This window comes from Varanus komodoensis, unplaced genomic scaffold (assembly GCF_004798865.1).
Source record: "Varanus komodoensis strain SLA01 unplaced genomic scaffold, ASM479886v1 scaffold34_1, whole genome shotgun sequence".
In the NCBI taxonomy this organism is placed as follows: domain Eukaryota; kingdom Metazoa; phylum Chordata; class Lepidosauria; order Squamata; family Varanidae; genus Varanus; species Varanus komodoensis.
Window position 1 is genome coordinate 4,562,712 of NW_025335854.1, and position 22,165 is coordinate 4,584,876.

Below are 22,165 nucleotides of genomic sequence, written 5' to 3' on the forward strand. Positions count from 1 at the left end.
AGAAAGTTTAGGAGGAAAATGGTATATACTTTTCATTTCACATCAAGTGTAAATAACTTGGAAGCGGTTCTTTCTTTCCTTACATTAAATGATGCTCTACAAAGCAAGCCTTGACCTTCTCAGAAACATCGACCACTGATTTTCACCTATCACCACATATTAGAATACAGTGTACGACATTACGAATGCATCAGGAAAAGCAGCCAGGGAGGATGGAAATATTATTCAATTCTATTAGAAGTTCTTGTTTGTGCAAAGTGTATTTCGCAATAAAGCACATATTGTTGTATTATACTCAAGAAGAAAAACCACAAAAAGCATAGTGGGATCTGGAAGAATTTGTTAATCCTGGTGTGAACTCCCCAATGTAAACTAATCTAAAATTAGAACTGTGTCCTAAAGAGAACTGAAGTAAAGCTGAGGTAACTGTATACTTAATCCCCCTCTCCCTCCAAACCAATAGCAGAGACCGGCCAATTTGCACACAGAGAAGGAAAAAGCCCCGAACGATCCCTGTGCTTTTTTCTGTACTTTGTTTTATGGAGGGAAAAAGCAGATAGGCAGTTAAGCCACTGCATGGATTTATAATCTTTATTTCAAACTGCCCAGAGAGCTGCAGCTATGGGACAGTATAAAAAGGAAATGAATCAAAATCCATCATGGATCTCTGGAGGGAGAGATCTACATGATAAATTTATATTGGCTTTATACGATTTTAACTGTCCGGCACAATACACTGCAAACAATGAGCTCTCCTTATCCATAGCATGTGTGTGTGCAGGGGAACAGATAAAAAGTGAAGTGGGAGGAACACTGAACTCTTCCTACATATTATTCATTGAGGAGAGCCATTTGTGCATCTTCACAAGAATTAGCCTGAGAGTAACCTAGCAGCCCAGATTGACATCAAAGGGACAAATTTAAGCTTGGTGCCTAAAAAAAGAAACAAATATGGAACAACTATTACCTTGGTGAGAACGGAGAGATGAGCTGCGTTTCTTTAGCCCAGGTGATGATAGGGGGTGGCAAGCTTTTCACCTCACAGGGAAGGACGATGCCTTCCCCAGCAATCACAGACATCTCGATTGGGTTCGCTGGTGAAATTCCTTGCTGATTGCCAGGCCTGGATATCCTTGGTTTCACTAAAACAGGACACACATGTTACCATTAAGTCACACCAGATGGACGTGTTGTACCCAGTGACTGTGCGATCACAAGGTTCTTTTCCCCTCCTCTTCTGTGTGGTATCTTGCGTTGTAAACTGCCCAGAGAGCTTTGACTATGAGGCAGTGCAGAAATGACATAAATAAGCTAAATTCTAAAAACACGTGTGGCCAAACACTGAAACTGGGAAGACAGAAGCTAAGAGCTCATAACTCATCCAAGACCACCATTAACCAAAGGCTGAATTTCAATGCCAGCTGCCCAACAGTCTATCCACTGGACTTTATTTCTCACCGTAAGCTAACAGACCAAGTACCAGTGACTGAGTACCTCAATATATTTAGGTTGACCCTTGGGGTGGAGTCTAAGGAGGGTTCCTATGTTCAGACAAGAGCATAACCTGTAAAGGTGTAAGTCCGTGTTTGTGTGGGATGGGCACTCTGAATCAGGGCAAAAGCAGTTCACACAGTTGCAGGGTAGAAGGGGCCAATCCACTTATTTTATTTATTTTATTTATTTAAAACATTTCTATGCCGCCCCATTCGCCGAAGCCTCAGGGCGGCTCACAACAGAAAATTAAAATATAAAACATTCAAATGCTTTTGCATTGCAACTCAGCTACACTGGGTGTTTTGGACAGACATAGAAAACAGAGCTACCCTCACAATAATAGCCTCCACAGATCCCCAGAAGGACCTCTGTCCTGTGCAGCCCCATGCAGGAGCACTTTTAGAGAGTTTTACCCACCTCGGGCTTTAACTTTTCCTTACCATAGACAGTCAGCTGGACTTTCCGGGTCACATACCCTGCTGCATTTGTCGCGGTACAGATGTATTCCCCAGAATCCTCACCTCCTGGAGAAATTACATGCAAACTCCCATCGGACCCTGCAGAAAAATTTGGACTACTGGGAGGGATCACTTCTCCTTTCTGTGAAAGAGAGGAAAAATCTAATGGGGTGAGCTCACTCAGAGGATGGCATGATGTAAGAATGGCGATCCTACGTCAGAACAAATGGTCTATCCAACTCAACATCTTGTCTTCCTCGCTTGCTTGCCAGATCTTATTTTTGAAACCTTGGAATTGTCTTAGAGATTTCTGCATTTATTTTTGTTGTCAACCACCTTGGGCATGATTCCCAGAAGGGCAGGACACAATTATTTATAATACATAAATATACTGTGGGATAATCACAAGCCTGCATCATCATGAGGGTCATTGCCTGTTACCTCCTGCCATCTGCACTGAACATTGAAACCACATTTTAACTAGCCATGAAGAAATGGAGACCAGAATATGGAATAAGCAGCATGTTGCCCAGCTAGCTAAGAATCAGCTACTCTCATCTGAACTTGCCCAGCTCCGAACATCTCTGTGGAGGGCAAGCTTGGAATGCACCAATTTCAGAAGCAAAGCAGAAATCAAATCAACAAAGCAGAACTTCTTTGACCCTACAGCAACCTCTTCTTCCCTGTTTGCTGCACACCTTTCTTGATGATCTTCAGGGAGAAATTACAATCCCTGCAATGTATTAAAGTCGTTAACAGAACCTAAAACCTTTTAAATATTTTAAGTGACTGAGGCATGCAGCTGCTGATGCCTACGCCATCCTTTTTGTTTAATTGATTGTAAATTTTATTTCTTGTGTACCGTTTTTAACGTTGCACATTACCTTGGGAATAAAGACCTAGAGGCAGAATATAAATACTTTAAATGACTAAAGCTATGTATTCATTTATGCCCTCTCAAAAATCATTCGCACTGCAAGCTTTCCTTGGTATATTAATTTACCAAACATTTTTCAGCTGGTGGGAGGCACTTTCAATGAGTAAAGGTGAGAGTAAGGCAAATCATTTTATGCTGCTTTTGGTCTCTTACTGTACTAAAACATTTAAAATAAAATATTAAAATGTGGCCTTTCTCAGCAATAGTGAGTTGGCTTGGGATTTTGATTAGATGGATTTAAATTTAATAGATGCTTTATTTCTTCTCCTGGCTCAGCTATGAATTCAGGCAATCTTTCACTATAAGCAGTTCAGGGCACAGTTCTTACCTTGGACCAGACTATCGATGGCTTGGGAACTCCACTGGCTTTGCAGGGCAGTGTAACTGGACTGTCTTCTATGGTACTGAATATCTGCTGCCCGTGCTGAATTATGGGTAGCACTGAAAGCACAAAAGCAACAGCGTTTACCCAATTAGTTCACATCGTTTCAGTGCTTTGCACTACTGTCTTATAAGCAAGTCCTTACATAAAACCCTCCCTGTATGACCATTTTAATCTCAGACTGGAACTAAGCATTAGGAGATGTGTTGGACCTCTGTTGATACCAACAGCTCTGCAACACCCCTCTTTTCCATCTGTTGGTCTGTGTGTCTGTCTGTGTGTCTGTCTGTGTGTCTGTCTGTCTGATTGGCTGGCTGGCTGGCTGGCTCCCTCCCTCCCTCCCTCCCTCTCTTTCTGTAACATGATATGACATTGTGTTCTGAGGGGTTTCTTATACCCAAAAGGCATCCTGCAAAGAAGTGGACTTAGGAGAGGAATTCACAATGTAGTGACACCATATTATGCTTTTTGCATTCCTTGGCACTGTAGAATTGTGTGTGGGGGGGTGCAGGGTAGATAGAAATAAGGATTGCCTGCTTAGCAACAGCTAGATTGACCTGCTTAGAACTTGGTGCTAGAGGAAAGCTTCGTGAATACCTTGGACTGACAGAAAGAGAGAAAAGTGGGTTGTAGAAACCTTCATCCAGAGGTTTCCCTAGAAGCCAAAATGACAAAACTGAGAATTTCCTACTTTGGACACACTGTGAGAAGGCAGGACTCCCTGGAGAAGAAATTCTTGCTAGGGAAAATTGCAGGCAGAAGAAGAAAAGGGAGACTAAATGAGAGATGGGTTGGCTGTATAAAGAAAGCCCCGACCTTGAATTAGGAGAGTGAAGAAACAATGACATGGACTGGACATTTTGGAGGGCTTGCATTCCTGGGGTCTCCGTAAGTCAGCAATGGCTCAACAGCACATAACAACATAACAACAGCATTGTAATGGCCACCCAGAGAACATAATTCTAATGGGCGGCTTTTATACAAATTTTATAATCATAAAAATAACAACAACAACAGATGTAGCATGGAGTTCCAGCCTCAATGGTGAGATTTGTGAAGTGTACCCATGAGAATTTCTTAACATGAGGAGATAGTTTAAGTAAAATTTATATTGGATATCCTCCAAAGAAGTTTTAAAGTAGGTTCTCCTAAACAAAACATGAGTTTACTGAGGCCTTTTATCATGTGGACACTCCAAAATTTATAACCGGTAACAGTAATGAAGTGTGATGAACACAACTTTAAGAATTATTTGACTTGATGTCTCACAAATCCGCATGAGGCAGATAATTCCGAAAAGCATGAAAAGAGATTGAGAGGAAGATTACCTAAATGTCTTGAAGGAAAAGAGGCAGGATATAAAATAAATGCATGTATTTGGAAAAGAGCAACGCCTCGTATTTGTGTAGGATTTTTGCTAATTGTTGCATAGGTGTCATGCAAGCCAGAATCACGAGACTAAAGACTCAGGCATGTTGAGATGGGGGAAAACAAGCCAGAGTTCCCAATTCAGACATCTTACCTTGCAAACCAAGGATGATGATTCCTAAAATGCTTCTGCTGGCACGAGGACCAGCATGGCTCTGATCAAGACACAGGCACATGCAGGCTGGAGCACTCAAGACTAAGCCAGAATTTTAGAATATTCTGTCTTACCGTAACATCTGAACTGAGATATTATGTCAGAGGGGGTCTGCCATAGCAGCAAGGTGGCAGAGATGTAGAGATGAATGCCACAGCATCCAACTGCAAAACTCACCAGCCTATCTGGGTTTTGCAGGAGCTGCGACCTGATCATTTTTGAAGAAATGTTGGAAAGATGCATTTTCAGAACTGCTTTCTTTCTATGAATTTTTTCTCTGAAGGTTCTGTAAATTAGTAGCACAACAGGGCACATTGTTCCAGAACAGATATTTGTTTTCACATTTCTTCCTCACACTCTTCTTGTCCTCCTAAGTCTTGGATCCTTTCAATGGTTAGCACAACCTTTTCTCGCACCAACTTTTCATGATGTAATATAACCCCAAAGGTGCTACTTCAGGGGGAACCTTCACTTGAAAAACACACATGAATAGTAACTCGTACAAAGCCTCTTTTATAAAGCAAAACCGGATGTTTCAGCAGTTCTGTGGGGAAGTTTCAAGTATGCATCTCCTTATTAACGGAACATAGAAAATAATTTTCTGTTCAACCATGACCTCACACAAAGTTGGGTTTGCTGAAACAGGAATGGACAAAAACAAATCCTTTGTTTGCTGCCTCTGAGTAGGCCTGCAACTCTTGTTGGTATTAAAAATAAGATGCCAGTTATTTCTTTTTAAACTCTATAATCCCTTTGGTAGTTGCTTCTTTTAATCCATTATCCAAACTCTTAGACTTTGGAGATCTCCCACTTACGACTCTGTTTTCTTAACAAAGTAAGTGTGTCTGTAAAAACTATCATCACTAGAAGACCTTTGTACAGGGAAAAATATTTTTCGATGCCCTGGAAATGTTTTTTTTAACTAACTTGACTTGTTCTTTCAAAAGGCATGTCAGATTGGTTCACATGGTCTGCTGTCCAGAACATATATGTGAAAGAGCTGTTCTTCTAGATTTTTTCCATACAGAAAAGCTCCTTTCACACATTGCTTGCACAAGCACTCTGCACAAAGCAAAAGCCCTGTTCTTCTCATGAGCCTCTGGAACCTGGCCTTGATCTTCTGTCTCGGGGGTAATCGGTCCGTGCCCACACATGGGGGATGGCTGGGACCAGAACTACAATGGGACAGCACTTCCCCCCTTTTTCCTCTTTCCTCCCTCCTCTTCCTGCCTGCCCAGTGGTCTGTTGGGGGTGGGACAGATCCCTTTTGTCAGGGAGATAAACCAATTTCTTACAGGGGGTCTTGGAAAGTAGGACATGAAATGGTCCCACTGTGGGTAATGGGCCCACTAGTTCTGCAAAAGAGCTACAAACAGATACAGAAATTGACTCTGATGCCAGTGAAGAGGGGAAGAGGAAATAGAGAATGAAGAGCCAAGAATGGAAGAACTAAGGATAAGCAAGAAGGCAAGAGAGAGTCCAGTTGTTCCTGACACCATGGAAAACCAGAGCCTTTCTGAAGAGGAGGAGGACAAGAAAGAGGAAATGGATGTGACAGATCCAAGAATGAGACATCAGTGAAGGAGGAAAAATCAAAAATGAGTGAGGCATTCTAAGCAGTTAGCTCTGACAAATCAGTAGCCATCTTGAGCATTTGAACTTTGGGATTTTGACTACTACCAAGAGGAAGACATTATAACACTCAAATTCATTTGAAATCAACTTTCCAGTGCATCATATTGCATTAATTAAATGATTCCACAGAAAGCATACCCAGCTTTTTAACTTTGTTATTGGTTTCCGTGAACTGTTTACTTTGTAACATAAACCCAGCTTTGCTTGCTTGCAGTTTAGCGGATAAATATCTGTTGATTAGAAGAAAAAGTCCAGCATTTAACTCCAAAGGGAGAGAGGCAACCTCAAAAATCACATGAAATGAGGGCTGTAAGGTTGCACTTGGAGCATTTCCTGCATAAACTCCTTTACATTTTGCAAAAACATTCAAACTTCATGTAATTGATTTCTTTCCTGAGCAAGAGAATTGCTAGCATGGAGAACAGGCCAGGTCTCACACTTGTTCAGGAGGAGTTATCAGACAATCCTGAAGAGGAGGAGGATGAGCAGGTGAGGGGCAAAGCCTTTGAAGGGTCTCCAAGGTTACCTAGAGAAGTTTTTCCAGCCAGGTGTGAGAAGGGGAAGAAGGGTTTTGGAAGGGGAAGAAGGGTTTTCAGAAGGTGAGGGGAGAAGTTCTGTTTGGATTCAGCTCTTTACATGAGCAGAGACTTCTCTTTGCAGCTTGGTTAGAAGGCTCTTTGCAGCTCAAACTGCTAATTGGTCTGCTAATTGTGGAGTCTCAGTAAATACCCAAAGGACTGTTTTGAGTTATGTAAACAGAGAGGAGAAAATGGACCAGCTCACGACAACTAGATAGATTGTGACTCACAGATATCTCTTTGTACACAACACATATTTCCTCCCAAGGTTTTGGTGCATTCTTATATTGAAAATCTCAGAAAACACTGAGTGTTTCTCTCACCAAAGACACGGACAGCAGTAGTCTTGTTGTTGGTCCCAGCAACGTTGCTTGCCATGCAGGTATAGTCTCCAGCATCCTGCAGCCGAACCCTTTCAAGATGCAAACTCCCATCACTACGAACATTGATGTAGGGAGTTTGGACCACCTGGGTGGGATGAGGATGGGAAGAGCAGATAGGACTTATTTCTCATCTACATTTAGCCTGGGCATCGACATCCAGGGTTATGTGTGCTCTGGAGTTTATAAAAATAAAATCATCATTTTGTACCAAGGTAACAACAAATTCCACATCACAAATGTATTTGCATTGGTGCTTAAGTTGGCATTCACATTCACATTCATTTTTGCTAGTGATGGGGAAAAGAAAAGTTTTATAGGGCCATGAAGGTCCCCATCTTGGACCATCAGCTGGCTTTGGGATGTCCGAAGCAGCACTCCTTCCACTCTTTCAAGCAGATCTTGCAAACATAAGCAAAACTAGCTGTGACATTAAATTGATCTTTCTGTTTATCTTTACTACATCTCACTAAAACTTTAGCAACTTTCTCAACTAAGAGCAAACAGCCTCAACTAACAGTAACTTATTAAGTGAGGGGGATTTAAAACAACTCAGTCAGAGTGTAAAAACAATGAGTTGATCAGAGATACAAGTTCTGCAGAGGAATAACCCCAAGTGTTAAGAAATGTTAGGCAGACACAAACTCTTTGCCTTCCCTAAATAGCATCCCTGATTGTGGTCTGGTAAAAAGCATTCTCTTGTGAACTCTCTAAGTTTTAATCTCTGGGATAAAGGCAACAGGAGCAGTCTAGAATATCAAGGCACATCATGAAAACTTGAAGGTGGCAGTACACAGAGGGAAGGAAGGAAAGATCTGAGCTGCCTCAAACATCTTTTCCTTCTCCTGCATTTAAAAAAGGAACCCTGTGACCTTTGCTTTATAGTGCTAAATTTGTCACCTACTTAGTTACTAGAGGAGGTTAAGTTCTGCTTTCCGAGTAGATTAGTCTGAGAACAATGGAGGAGAGGTGAAAAGAACTCTATGGCTAGCAGAGATAGACAAGAAAAGCAAAGCAGCTAGATAAGCCAATGAAAAAGCCAGGGCTCCCAAATTCTGTACATTTGTGGAGGTGGAGGCAATGTCTTGCATAGCCAACAAGGAGAAATGAATAAGCAGCAGTTCACTTTTGGGAAACCTGGACAAATTCCATCTCACTTCACTCCAGGACCCATTTTAAACAACCTTTCTGAAAGCCTGCTAGATACCATTTAGTAGGAGACTGTATCAAAAGCTACAGAGAGATACCAACATTTATTTCAGGCTTTCTCTTACTCGTTTTCCTTTCTGATCCTTGCATTTTTCCAGGTATCTTTTTTTGAAAGATAGGCCAACATTACATCTATTGTCTCATGCCCCCACCCACCTTCTTTGGTGTCACTAGATAATCCTTTATCTCTAGATATTTACACAATCAGACCTTCCCACTTATTAAAAAGAGCCTCAAGAGAATTTTGTTTTCATACATTTGTTTTTTCTCCACTTAATAAAGTATTTTAATAGTGGTAATCCTGCTTCGGCAGGATAATCTTCCTTTATCCTTCCTTTTTTCTTCTTATTTTCTTCTTGTGCCTCTTTACAAGCAGTGAAGTCACAGAATTTCATAATTTGTAAAGCTCACCCATGTAACAAGCTTGGATTGTGGCCTTACAAATTCACTATTAATTTGGGAATAGATTGCACATTTTGCAGCCTACACAGTCTGAATTCAAATGATGCCATTTTTGTTTATGCACCAAGTCAGTTGTCTTAACCACTGCGATTGTGTCACTTTTACCCTTTAGGGAAAGGTGGGTATTTGAACCTTTCCACAAACCAATCATGTTCAAAAAGACACAGAGACTGTATACACAGAGGAGTATGGGGTCCCTTACCTATTACAGCTTTTCTTCTAAGCTTTATAGGAGCTATCCATAGTGCACCATGGTGGTGACCCTATTTTGGGAGGTTGGCACCATGGATAGCTCCTCTAAAGCTCCAAAGAAAAGCTGTAATAGGTAAGGGACCCCATCCTCCTCTGTGTATACAGTCTCTGTGTCTTTTAAAACATGATTGGTTTGTGCACCAACATAGACATCACCAGGCTCCTTGGAATATACAAGGAACGGATGTATCTCCATATACTGCTCTATATATTTCTCCTCCATACCTGTTGGAAATACTGAGTAAAATATATGTAGAAAGATCCCATGGTGACTAACAAGCAATCAAGGAGTGTATAATGTGATGGCACACGACATAGTAACATAAGATATAGCTCCCAAGATAAAATAAGTTCAAAAGCTCATGATCTGAAACACAGAATGAGGCCTCTAATTAAAGCAGAACTCTCATCTGAGATGCTATAGATGAATGCCAGAGTGTAGGACATGGAATAATCAATTCAAGCTGCGACAACCCAGATTCAGGCTGGGCATCAGGAAAGGCTTCCTCACGGTCAGAGCAACACGACAGTGGGACTAGCTGCCTGGAGAGGTGGGGGGCTCTCCCACACTGGAGACATTCAAGGGGAAACTGGACAGCCATCTGAGTGGGATGGTGTGACTTGGTTTCTTGCAACAGCAGGGGGTTGGACTCGATGGCCTTCATGGCCCCTTCCAACCCTACTATTCTACGATTATATGAATGTATTACTTTCCCAGGAAAATAATTCACTGAGGGTGCACCTTTCTCCATCATTACTTACAGGGTGGCAATCCTGGGGAAAGGATTTCTTTTTGCTGTTTTTATCCTATGTGTTATTGTACGGTGCATGGAATTTGGGGCACTTAAGAAATGGTACATACTACACTGTTGTTGTTGTTGTTGTGTTATTACAGAGATACATAGCAAGTTTATAATTCTTGCTTCTCCACTGAAGTAAGTAGAAAATAAGTCTCTAGGGAAATCAGACATTCTCTTACCACCATATTATTCTTGATCCACTTGCGCTCTGGGATAGGGTTTCCTGCCAGCAACACACAGGGCAAAGTCAGCTGTTGACCTTCAATGACATTAGCAGCTGCTGGGCTCATCCCAATTAGAGGTGCAACTGGATCAAAGGGAAACGAGGCAAGAGGAGAGGAGAGGAGAGGAGAGGAGAGGAGAGGAGAGGAGAGGCATCACACAACAGTCGTACATGTTCTCTCTACAATTGCAGAGCTTTGAGGACATGTGAAGAGTAGTGCTGGATCAAACCCAAGGCGGATCTTGTCCAGCATTCTGCTCTCACTTCCCAACCAGATGCCAGTGGGAAGCCTATAAGCAAGTAGCATCCTGCTAAGAAAAGAACAGAGACTTCACCAGCAGTTTAAAAGGATATAGTGGACAGCACTTAGTTGAAAATTATTTCAGAAATCAAACAATGTTTACTGCACTGTGTTATGAGGTCTTCCTTTTTCGGCTGAAAAATTACTAACAAAAAGAGAGTTCTACCGGATAAGCGAGCCCTTAGCATTACATCATTCTGTTTTAGTAAGCAAATGTTAATCTTTTCCAACAATTGTTCTTTTTTCTTGATTATTCCATTTACTTTATGCCTTTATTGGAGGGTGCTTGATGCTTGTCGTTTCAAACAAACAAGTTTTCATACTAAGCAGGAGAGAAATCTAATTAACCAAGTGAATGTGACATTTCTATTCTGTTGGCCCAGTGACTTATCAGCTGAGAAGAAAAATCCAGTATGGAGATTCTGAACTCAGGGTCCTTCCTGCATATTGTTCCCCAATCCACTATAGGAGGAAGGCCCCTGGGGAAAACTTCCTTTGTGCTCTGGATGCAGTGCTAGCATTGGACTGAAATCAAGTGAACCAGCCATTACAAATTCCACATGATTGGTTAATTACCAAGTCCCGTCACTGTAAGCGTAGCTGGCTGCGAGACAATCTTCCCAAACTGGTTTTCAGCTTCACAGATATAGGTCCCCTCATCATTAACCCATAAATCTAAAATTAAATAAAGGGGTGGGGGGTTACAAAAAGAAACATGATTGGCACTTTAAAAAGATTCTCATAGACAAATAGGTTAATTGGTGTTTCAATTTTTATATCAAGTACCATCACTAAGGAATTTTTAATTGTGATATTGTGATAATATTGTTTAAAAATTATGGGATTTTTTTAATGAAGGATGGTATAAAAAATTGAATAAATATATATATATATTCCCCTTGGATAACATTTTTAAGCAGAAGAAGCTGGATTAGCATTATAAAAATAAATCTGTAAAAAATTATCCTATATTAATGTGATCAAAGTCAATATGCATGTATTCCTCCTGACCACATCAAATCTGGACTAATTCTGAATTTACATCAGTTGTTTTTAATAGTTTGCCATGAAACCAGGCACAAGCCACAAGCAATGTAATTTCCCAATCAGGTCAGTGAGGTTTATCTGACTCTTTGGAATGAATAGATGTTAAGTGGGAGATACTTGGAAGTTTGGTTCGACTGACAAATATAAGTGAGTGTGAGTGTACACAGCCGAGCACCAAGCCAGAAATTATGTTTGCTTTTTCCAGAAAGCATTTTAAGTTCCCACTGACTTAAACAGGCAACATTGGGCAAAAGGGGTGCAGTAGAGGACTTTCGAGGTGAGGCAAAAGTTGCCTTCCTCCCCTGATCCTTCTAACACCAGTAATGAGGTGAGGCATGGTTAGGACTTTCCACTGAAGTTTCCCATCGACTCCTACAGGAGAAAGGAAAACTACAACCCTTCCTTCTAATGAGCACTTTGTTCATATAGTATAAAGGTAGCTTTCCATGTTCATGATTTTGACACAAGTCACTTATTCCTAAGGCTGAAGACACAATGCGGAACGGTTTTGTACTTCCAAGTTTTCTAAAGATGCAAATTACACCTAACACTTCCTGGGTTCTTAATACACTACGTACATTTCTTTTGAACAGCCTTTCCATTTTTCAGTTTTTGACACAAATGAGATTGCAGGAGCATTGCTTTGTCTATAAACTGTAGCAGGCCAAGTGGACTCGGTTCTGATAGCACAGTATCATGCATTCTGTTTTTTGTCATGCATTTTATATTGACAAGGTTTTGTCTACCTACTGTTAATAGAAAGGGCTCCTGTTCTTAGCTGACTTATGGAACTAACTGCAGAATGCCTGGAGAAAAGCGGCGCACCATCCAGCCGACGCCACTTCACCTTTGGTTCTGGGTAACCCTGGACATAACATGCCATTGTCACATTGGAGCCAATATCCCCCGATTCATCACTAGGCTCTTGGGTGAAAACTGGAGGAGCTGTGAAAGGTGTAGACAGGAAGACAACATCTGAGAACTGATACTAGAAATATGGTGTCAATTGTTTTGCTTGCACTGACAGAGGAAGGACCCAAAATGTTGATTTATTTATTATGCTCATGTCCCGCGCTCGCTCGCGCTCTCTCTCTCTCTCTCTCTCTCTCGCAAGGTTGCTTTCCTTGGGAATCCTCCTCTCCATTTTATGCTCACAACAACCAAGTGATGTAGGTGAGGCTGAGAGCCAGTGACTGGCCCCAAGTTAGCTAGCAAATATCATGGCCCAGTAGAGACTAGCCCTCGGCTAACAGTTTAATCACTATACTACACCAGCTCTTGATTTTATATCTTGCAATGCGCAAGTGGTGTGTTGCTGTACGATGCTGTGAATGTGATGCTGTTGGACAGGAAGGATGTCCTGGGTATCAAGCTTGCTCAGCCATGAACTTGTCAGATGGTTTTCAATAAGTAAGATACTAGTTCTGCACCTCACACCCTTATATGTAATCCAGGAGCGATAGTTACCTATTTCCTAGAGTTTCTGAAAGATGAGCAATTGATTTAGAGTTATTATTATTACTTTCATTTCTATACTGCCTGTAGCTGAAGCTCTCTGTGTGGTGTACAACAGAATACAAGAACAACAAAATACAGTAGATAAAAACAGTAAAAATTGAAAAATAAAAATTAAATTAAATTAAAAGACTATTTAAAAGACCCAGCCAAGAATAAAAAGCACCTTGCTAATGGTATTAGGCCCCTGAATGACCAGGGAGGTCTTAGAAGGCCTTCACAAAAAGGACTGTCTTAACATGGCACTAAAAAGATGGCAAATTTGGTACCAGGCAGGCTGCAGCAGGGAAGTTATTTCAAAGATGGGAAGTTATTTCAAAGATGGCCCGCCAGCTGCCATCCTCTGAGCCTCTTGAGGGGTTGGCACTCAGAGGAAGGCCCTAGAGGCTGAGCTTTGTGTCCGGGTACATCAGAGTTGGGAGAGGCACTCTGACAGGTGTTGCAGTCCAAGCCTTGTAGGGCTGTACCGGTTAAGACCAGCATTTTGAGTTGGGATCAGAAACCTGGCAGTCAATGCAGAGGGGCCAGAACTGGTCTTGTAGGTTTGGACCTCCGGGTCCCAGTAATCTGTACCAGCTACGGCTTCTAAACAGCTTATATACTATATCTCTAAAAAAATTAGTGTACAAACAAGACATTAAAAGTCATAAACAGAATCCATCAAGTGTCAAATAAAGATCCTCCTTTCATCTGATCCCACAAATTATTAAGAAATGGCACTGAACCAAGAAGCTTCCAGTGACTGATGTATGTACCCTGTTCCCTCCTCCTTCTATACAAGTTCCATGCTGAGGATGGCCAAAAACGAAGGGCCTTGTATGGTGTTCTGAAAATACATTGGGAATTTTTCTGGCATTCTCCTAAAATTCATTGCATTCCCCCCAAAAATGGTCCTGAAGTTCAGAGGGCCTCAGAGCACAATTCAATACAGCACAGGGAATGCTGCTGGAAAGGAAAATTAGGCCCCAGTCATGGGGAACGGCTTTCCATGTGTACAAAAATCTCTTTGGATTCCAGACAAGGGGTTACCATAATCAGCAAAATGCATGTGTTTATTTTATACAAGCTCGCACAATTTGCATGCTTCATTCCGAAGCCATTATGCTTACAGCCAACATCCAGGGTGATCTTGCCAGACACGCTCCCCACAATATTGGTCGCGATGCACAAATAATCGCCAGCATCCAAGTCCTGCGTTTCCTCAATCTTCAGAAGGCCACGGTGGAAGTCAATAATAAGAAATTTCGATGCCCTCAACTCTAAATCACCTATATCCAGCCCAAAAGTAATGACAGTGAGAATTTAAAACAAGGGGAAAAACAGCTCATTTCGGTAAGCAGACCGGCTTTTTCATGTCTTCTTGATATGACACAATGGCACTCTTTTTCATTCCAGATTTCCAGTTGAATGTAAGGTCTGCCCATTTGCTGAACACTTGGAATGGTACGCACAGTGGATGCTGTGCCAAGTGACATTTGCTTCAACTGTACCTCTGTAGGGTTTGCTACAGGATTTAAGTCAGCAATTACAACATTCAAACATGGGCCAAACTACACAGTCAGTAGAAGGGAAGCTTTTAACAGATTAAAGGTAAAGGTTTCCCCTTGACATTAAGTCCAGTCATGCCTGACTCTAGGGGGCGGTGGTCATCTCTATTTCCTAGCTGAGGGAGCCAGAGTTTGTCCACAGACAGTCTCCGTGGTCATGTGGCCGGCATGACTAAACACCGAGGTGCACGGAACGCTGTTACCTTCCCACGGAAGTGGTACCTGTTTATCTCCTTGCACCTGCATGCTTTCGAACTGCAAGGTTGGCAGGAGCTGGGACGGAGCAATGGGCACTCACCCCGTTGTGCAGATTCGAACCAGCGACCTTTCGATCAACCAGCCCAGCAGCAGAGCGGTTTAAACCACCGCGCCACCTGCAGTCCCCTTTTAACAGATTAGCTTTTCACTAAATAAGGTTTCCTGCTCTTCATGAGATGCTTCATTCACTCAAAGATGCCCCATCCATAATAGCTAGTCTATGGTCTCCATTTGAAGGTCTCTGTAAGTGCTGTAAAGTTATCTCACTGGGAAGCAGGCATGTGATTTCATTTAGGCCTACAGTCTGATAACAAATGCAGGAATCTTATATTGCTAGTGGAACTGTGGAATACATGGGTTTTTAGAAAAAAGAAACTAAGCTAGGCAAGATATGGTTCTAGAGAAGATACCTTTAAACCATTTAACCTGTGGAGGTGGAACACCGGTGCTTTTGCATTCCATCATGGTGGTGTCTCCAAGAGCAATCAGAAGTTCACTTCGAACAACAGTCAGGGTGGGGGCCTCTGCAAAGGGACAATGGAAGAGATTATGCCACTGTGAATTGTTCAATGATTTCTTTGGCAAAGTGAACAAAATATAAGCCAACATGAAGCCTAATTCTCTTCTGGGCATTTCTACCTGCTTGACCGACAAATTTAATCTGAATCAGAAACATGCAACAGACATTTATACCTGTGCTTTGCTGAAGGAATTAATAGTACAGAGCAGTAGCTCAACATGATGCATAATCTCAGGTTTGATCCTTAACGTTTCCAGTTTAAAAAAAAAAAAAAAAACCAGGTGATAAAACCCAGAAATACCACTCTGCCTTGAGAAACCATTGCCAGCCAAAGTATGCAGACCAAGAATCTGAAATTATACAAGATCTACATGTTCAAACCACCACACACTGATCTTTGATTATCTGATGAATCAGGATTTAAAGGCTATTAAAGGCTATTGTTATCATGTGTATAACCACCCAATAGCCAAACTTCTATGGGCAGTTCACATCAAATGGATGCCATTCTCTCTCTCCTTTATTATTTCATTAACACGTTCAGTTTCTTTTGGTACTTGCCCACGTAAGTGAGGATGCTTGTCTCCTTGACTGTTCCAGCTGCATTACTGGCCAAACAGCCATATAGTCCTGCATCTTTGAGGACTGCATTTTTTATAATCAAGGTCCCTTCAGGAGTCAACCTGTACCTGTGGCAGAAAAAATGCATCCACAAGAACCAGAAGTTATTGTTACAACCATAATGTTTTTCTTGAAAAAATTGCTGGGAATGAAAAGCTGGTGAGAGAGTTTCAAGGTTTCAGCAGAATTCCTAGAGGATTTGCAGAAGTGTGAAGCTGTAGGGAAGAAAGTTTTAGAAGATTCCCCAGATCGGGTAGCATGCCCTGAGAAAGAGGACAAGAAGGCTATATGCGAAGTTTCTGTTAGAGTGTAATGTGTAGCCACACCTTTGCATTCATTAGGATCAAAGGCAGATGTTTGCATTTGGTTAAAATGCACTCATGTTATGCAATGTTAAAAAAAGTATGAATTCTTTGTTCAGCTCTTTGTTCAGGCAATCTGCTCTTTTTCTTGATAGATTACTTGCTCTACAGAACGATAATAAATCTTGCTGCATACCACAAACAGTTAGTTGCTTTATTGACCTCCAAGTCAACAAACCAGAGAATTACTTGCAAAATTTATCACCTTCTGGATTTGAGGTGAGAATGAGACTTTTACAATTTCTCTGACAGAGCCCACTATCACACCAGCATGACAAAGACATGCACACATCAATGTCATCTATGAATTAGGAATATGTGTGCCCCACAATTTCATTTCATGTATAATTATTGATATAACCATTCTCAGAAAATATCACATCATTTTTAAAGGCTTGGGTGTGTTTACTATCTAGGGATGCAAAATCATTTTATGCATGGCTAAAGAAGAAGCTAAGATGACAGCAAAACCTTAGTAAAAGCAATCTCGTGTCCTTAGATTAGTTTTCCACAAGTTGGTACCCTCAGATGCTTTGTACAATAATTTCCATCAGCTCCAACCATGGCTAGGAAAGATTTGCAGGAGAATGCTGTGAACTGAAGGACCTTTTCCTGTCTAGATATGCATAGGATTGTGTCCCTACTTGTAACAGAGGCAGGTAGACAAAATGCTGGTGATCAAGTTGCTTTTCCCCTCTGTCAGAAGACTAGGACTAGAGACAGAAAGGCTAAACGTACCTGTGGGAAGTCATGAGAAACATATCATTGTGTGTCCACACGATCGTGGGCTTTGGGTGGCCAGTTGCAGAGCACCTAATAGAGACCTCAGACCCTTCAGTGAACGTCTGATTCTTGGGCGAGACGGTCACTCGGGGTGGTTCTGTTAAATAAAATAGAAAATGAACCAGCAAGCATGATTTCCCAAAGCACCCTCTTACTGCCTGGCATCCGTTTCTCTCTGTCCAGGCTGTTCTCCCCCTTGTCTTGGCACTCTCCCTGGGAGGCGAGTGGGGACATGGCTGCTGGTTCTCAGGCCAATGAAGCCAGAGACTTCAGACCCAGGAAACTGTCGCGATTGCTCTCCCTTATCAGCATGAACTCAGCAGTGCTTCCTGTGTTACCATACAAGACCTACGGGGTGGAACTTTAGCTTATATGCATACCAAAGAGGTGTTCTATTGAGAATGGAAGGGGCAGCTGTTCTCGGTGGGCATTCCAAGGCCGGACAGATTTGGACTCATCAGATGAGGATGGGCTCTGAGAACCAGGTTCCTCAGACACTGAGATGAGTAAAGTGGAGGAGCTTATTTCAAGGCCACCCTCCCCAGGTGTTCAGGTGGACTCTGAGAATGGCCATGATCTGCAACTGCAGGGAGGGACATGGGAGAAGAATTCCAGCAGCCAGCCAAGCCTGGTATGACTCCTGATCCCATCATGCAGCATCGGGAGAGACAGGCTAGCCAACTAGAGAGGCAGCGGATGGAGGAGAGGCTTGCCTGCCTCCAAAGGGACCCCCCAGAGGGACGAGTCCAGGGGGACTCAGAAGTAGTTGGCTAGATTGCATTCAACTAACTGCTCTGTGCATGCTCAGAGACTCATTCTGTAGCAGCTGTGTGAACAGAGGTACTCAGAGAATAAAGCACTTTTGCAAAGGAATGGTCAGTAGCTCTGAATGTGTGAAGGGGGCAGCCTAGCTCCAGACTTGTTCTTACCCCGAGTCATAGCCCTTCTCTGCAGTAGTGCCGCTAACTCTCCTTTCAAAACTTTCACATGCAAACACAAGGGGCTTCTCTGAATTGGTGTTTTGCACTGTTCGCTCCATCTTGAGATTCACTTAAGAGTCCCCTCTGCACTTAGTTTATGCTAATGCCAAAAGAAACAAGTCGCAGAAGAACTTCCTTTCCTGCATTTCAAATGGCTTTTCCTTTGAGAGCTTCCATGGAGGACTTGGGAGGATCAGCTTCCCACTACATAGCCTTCACTTTCAGGAAAATATAGTCCTTCTTGCTAACAGGGCTGCAGTGTGAGGAGATTACAAAACCATCGATATATAAAAGTGACACTAGCTTCCAGTGTTTGTTTATAGACTAACTGGTCCAATAAAAGATCTGTTCTGTGTGAGCAACTTGGCTGACAATAATCTGAACTCTTATGAAACTGATTGCCAGTTTTCCCTATTCACAGACAGGGAATGGAGGCTGAAAAATCCAGTTTTGCCAGATTTATTGAAGGAGTCCATTAATTATAATATGAACCTTGGTCTCTTAAACCAGAGCCCGACAGTCCAACCGTGGAAATGCAAGTCAGGCAAATAAGGATTTGGGTTACAGGAGAGAAAGCTCCATGCTTTAATCTCTTTTTGACTCCAGTCATCTCCAAGCATGTATTTTGTTCTTACAAAAAAAAATAAATAAAAGCATTGGAAAGATGCCATTTTCTGTGGCTATCCAGGTGATATGAGATGCTCCTTACAGCCAAACACCACAAAGGTTCAAAGTGAAACTGTGCCAGGGAACCATTAATCCCAGGAATCCCAGCCCATGTACCAAGGATCGGGGAGACAACACCTGCCCTCTGCACTTTACGAATTCACCAGTGCAAGTCCAGTATGACGGCAATAAACATTACCACTCCATCAAGTGTGAAGCGCCTTGACAAACTGGAGGGAGGAAAGACCTGACTGACAGCCTAGAGAGTGCTAATAAGGTAGATCAGAATCAAAGCCAGATTTTTGAAAACAACAACTCTTTTTCAGTGCATATGGCAGAATTGTTCTGAACTGATCTGCTATATGGACAGCTGCCTAGGCTATTTTTATGCCTATAAAATGCTGCCAACCCAGACTCTGGGATGCCTGAAATGCTTCGTGGTTTGAGGAAGATCTACTTTTCTGTTGACATTGGGCAACTGAGATTGGCTCAAGTGGGAGGACACTCTGTGCCTGAACAGTACCTCCTCGAGCAATGCTGTTTAATTCTGCTACACGGTGAACGAGCGACTCAGAAACAATGGTCTTTGATTAAGACACACGTTTGGTACATTATAATGGTTTGCCCCGTGGAAAGTCAACAAAACTTGCTGCAAAATCAAGTATAGCAGCATCTGCTAGCAATTACTGGCTTTGTTCTATGTCTCGTGGAGGCCAGGGATGTAGCAAGGACAAAGAATTAATGGGGGTGTTTTTCTCCATTGGTAAATTTGTTTTCTAATTGTTCGTGTGGCAAGGAATACCTCCCATATGCCAAGGCACGATACTGCCCCACACTCCAAACTGGTCACATGTCTTCGGGATTGTATGTATTTTCTTCAAATTATTTGGAGTGGGCATGGAGGCTCCATACAGAGTTGGTCTCATGACCTGAGTGATCTTGCTAGGTCTGGTATCTTGGAATGGAGGGACCAAATATATAACTGCCCTAGGGGTTTTGCAAGCCAGTCGACCTTGGAATTAGGAATGGGACAAAAAATATTTGGTACCCAGACTAAATGAATATGAATTGTACAGCAATCACCCTTCAGTTTTTCGCACATCTCTGAATTTGTTATGCAGTTCTCTGATTTTTTTGAATGCATACTTTAGGGGAAATTGCATATGAAAATGTAAATATCAGCTCCTTGATAGAACCTTAGCCTCCTGAAAGAAAGAGTCAATGCCTGGACATTTCCCTCCTGTAATTCCTTCTCACACAGTAACTGGGAGGAACAGGAAACATTAGCAAGAATGTAGCACCACTCAACAGGTCAAACTGAACATAGCATGGAAGATCTATGGATGAAGAGGATCCCAACAGTTTCTAAAGTCTTCACAGGAATTGCAAATGAGATTTGGAAGAGGACCACTGTTGGAACTGCTCGTTTTAACCCTTGGTCTTCCTACTCTGTTGTGGATTTCTCCGCTGGGGTGCTGAGAATGCTTTCTAAAACTTCAGGTGATCCTCTTTCTGGGTCTCTTCCATCATGTTAGTTCACCTCTCCCCAGATTAAATAAATAGTAGCCTGATTGGCCATGGGGGTGGGGGCATTCAGGTACCATGATCACCCCCCAAAATGCATAACAGAATACCTTAGTCTGTAATGTTGTGCTCTTCTAGGAGACAGGGCTTGCTTTACAATCCCTCATCACATATTACAGAACTGAATATAACCCCATGACCCTTCGCTTTAGCTGGACCAAACCCACACTGATGTTCTACATAATAATGAAACCAGCACATTTGGAGCATCCTGGATTATCGTGCTAAAAGAGAAGTGGCTTTGCACAAGAATTTTTGCACAGACTCATGATTTTGATGTCATGTCATTATTGGAAGACCTTCCATTTATCACCCATTTCTGACTTAGTGAAGACAGATACTTAACTGATATTAAGAGCTGTGATACATAAGCACCAAGATTGCACATGTGGAAAAAACATTACAAGATCAACACTTTTTTTTTGCTTCTAATTTGTTCTTAAATTCTACAAATTGCTGAAAGAAATCCAGAAGAGCAAATTCAATACATTCCCTCCTTTTATCTTTTCCCCGCTGGAATGGAACTTGGCTGAACTCATTACCAAAGAAATTCAGCTTTATTTATTTATTTATTTATTTATTTATTTATTTATCCAAAAATGCAGTGACATTTTCCAATATGAAAATGTTGACTTCCTTATATTTACTTTGTTCTTGGATCAATATATATTGGAATTTCTGTACTTAAGTATTATTTGGCACAGTATTTGACTTTAAATGTGCTAGAAGAGGCTGGACAAAACAGCTTTAGGTACAGTGTGATGAAAAGCGAAATTCTATGGGACACGAGGCAGAGTCTAGACAGCCATTGGAGAATCTGAAGATGGAGATGTTTGGAGATGTTTAAGATCACTAGTTGTGATTTCACATGTCATAACTACCTTCTCGATTTATCATGCGATACAAGAAATCCTTTTGGAAGCAGAAAAGGTTTGTGGTTTTGCATCCATAGTATGGAATTTATTCACCTTTTGACACCGTTACTCAGAAAGCAGAACCTGCACACCGGTTCTTCCTAGCTAGAACATGTCGCTAGCTCAGGACACATAATTATTCATGGCCTGAAACACAAAGGAGGTGAACTGTGCCCTTCCAGCCCAGTCTCCGAAGCCAGCGCTGACAAAGGCTTGTGACAATGCAGCAAGCTCTCTTTAGGTTCCTTTCCTTTTGTTTTCCTTTCACAGCAGCTAGTTGATGGACTTGCCCCAGAAATGAGGGATTACTAAATCTGATTACAAATTTCTCTTGGTCTTTTGGGAGTCTTTGTAGCATCTTTCAATTTTTCCTTCACAATTTTCTATTTTCTTTGCAAGAGGAAAACTTCAAAAAGTCACCTAATAATTACCATTGAAACCTGCTGTGAACGGTAATTAACAGCCTCTGGACAACCCTGAAACTTTGTGTTCCTACTAATTTAGGTGTGGATTTCAAGGACGCTGGCTTTTAAATGAAAAAAATCACAGTGCTTTAAGTGTATTTCCTGTTCTCCCACAGCCACCCTAGCAAAACTAATGAAAAAAGAGGAAGAATGTAAACAAAGGGTTTTAAATGTGTAGTCCCCCCCCCGCTCCAAAAAAGTACTTTACTTT

The 22,165-nt window shown here is 41.8% G+C and overlaps 1 protein-coding gene across 1 annotated transcript in view; it reads right to left on the reverse strand.

Moving 5' to 3' along the window:
- Positions 1 to 22,165, reverse strand: part of HMCN1 (hemicentin 1) — a 229,012-nt gene that overhangs the window by 133,150 nt on the left and 73,697 nt on the right. Inside the window, exons 12-22 of the mRNA XM_044439180.1 lie at positions 17,302 to 17,443; positions 16,142 to 16,269; positions 15,471 to 15,584; positions 14,365 to 14,523; positions 12,491 to 12,685; positions 11,270 to 11,368; positions 10,349 to 10,476; positions 7,390 to 7,534; positions 3,218 to 3,330; positions 1,935 to 2,094; positions 968 to 1,142 (exon numbers count right to left, since the gene is read on the reverse strand). Coding sequence (XP_044295115.1) covers positions 968 to 1,142; positions 1,935 to 2,094; positions 3,218 to 3,330; positions 7,390 to 7,534; positions 10,349 to 10,476; positions 11,270 to 11,368; positions 12,491 to 12,685; positions 14,365 to 14,523; positions 15,471 to 15,584; positions 16,142 to 16,269; positions 17,302 to 17,443 — 1,558 coding nt within the window. The remainder of the gene's footprint in view (positions 1 to 967; positions 1,143 to 1,934; positions 2,095 to 3,217; positions 3,331 to 7,389; positions 7,535 to 10,348; positions 10,477 to 11,269; positions 11,369 to 12,490; positions 12,686 to 14,364; positions 14,524 to 15,470; positions 15,585 to 16,141; positions 16,270 to 17,301; positions 17,444 to 22,165) is intronic.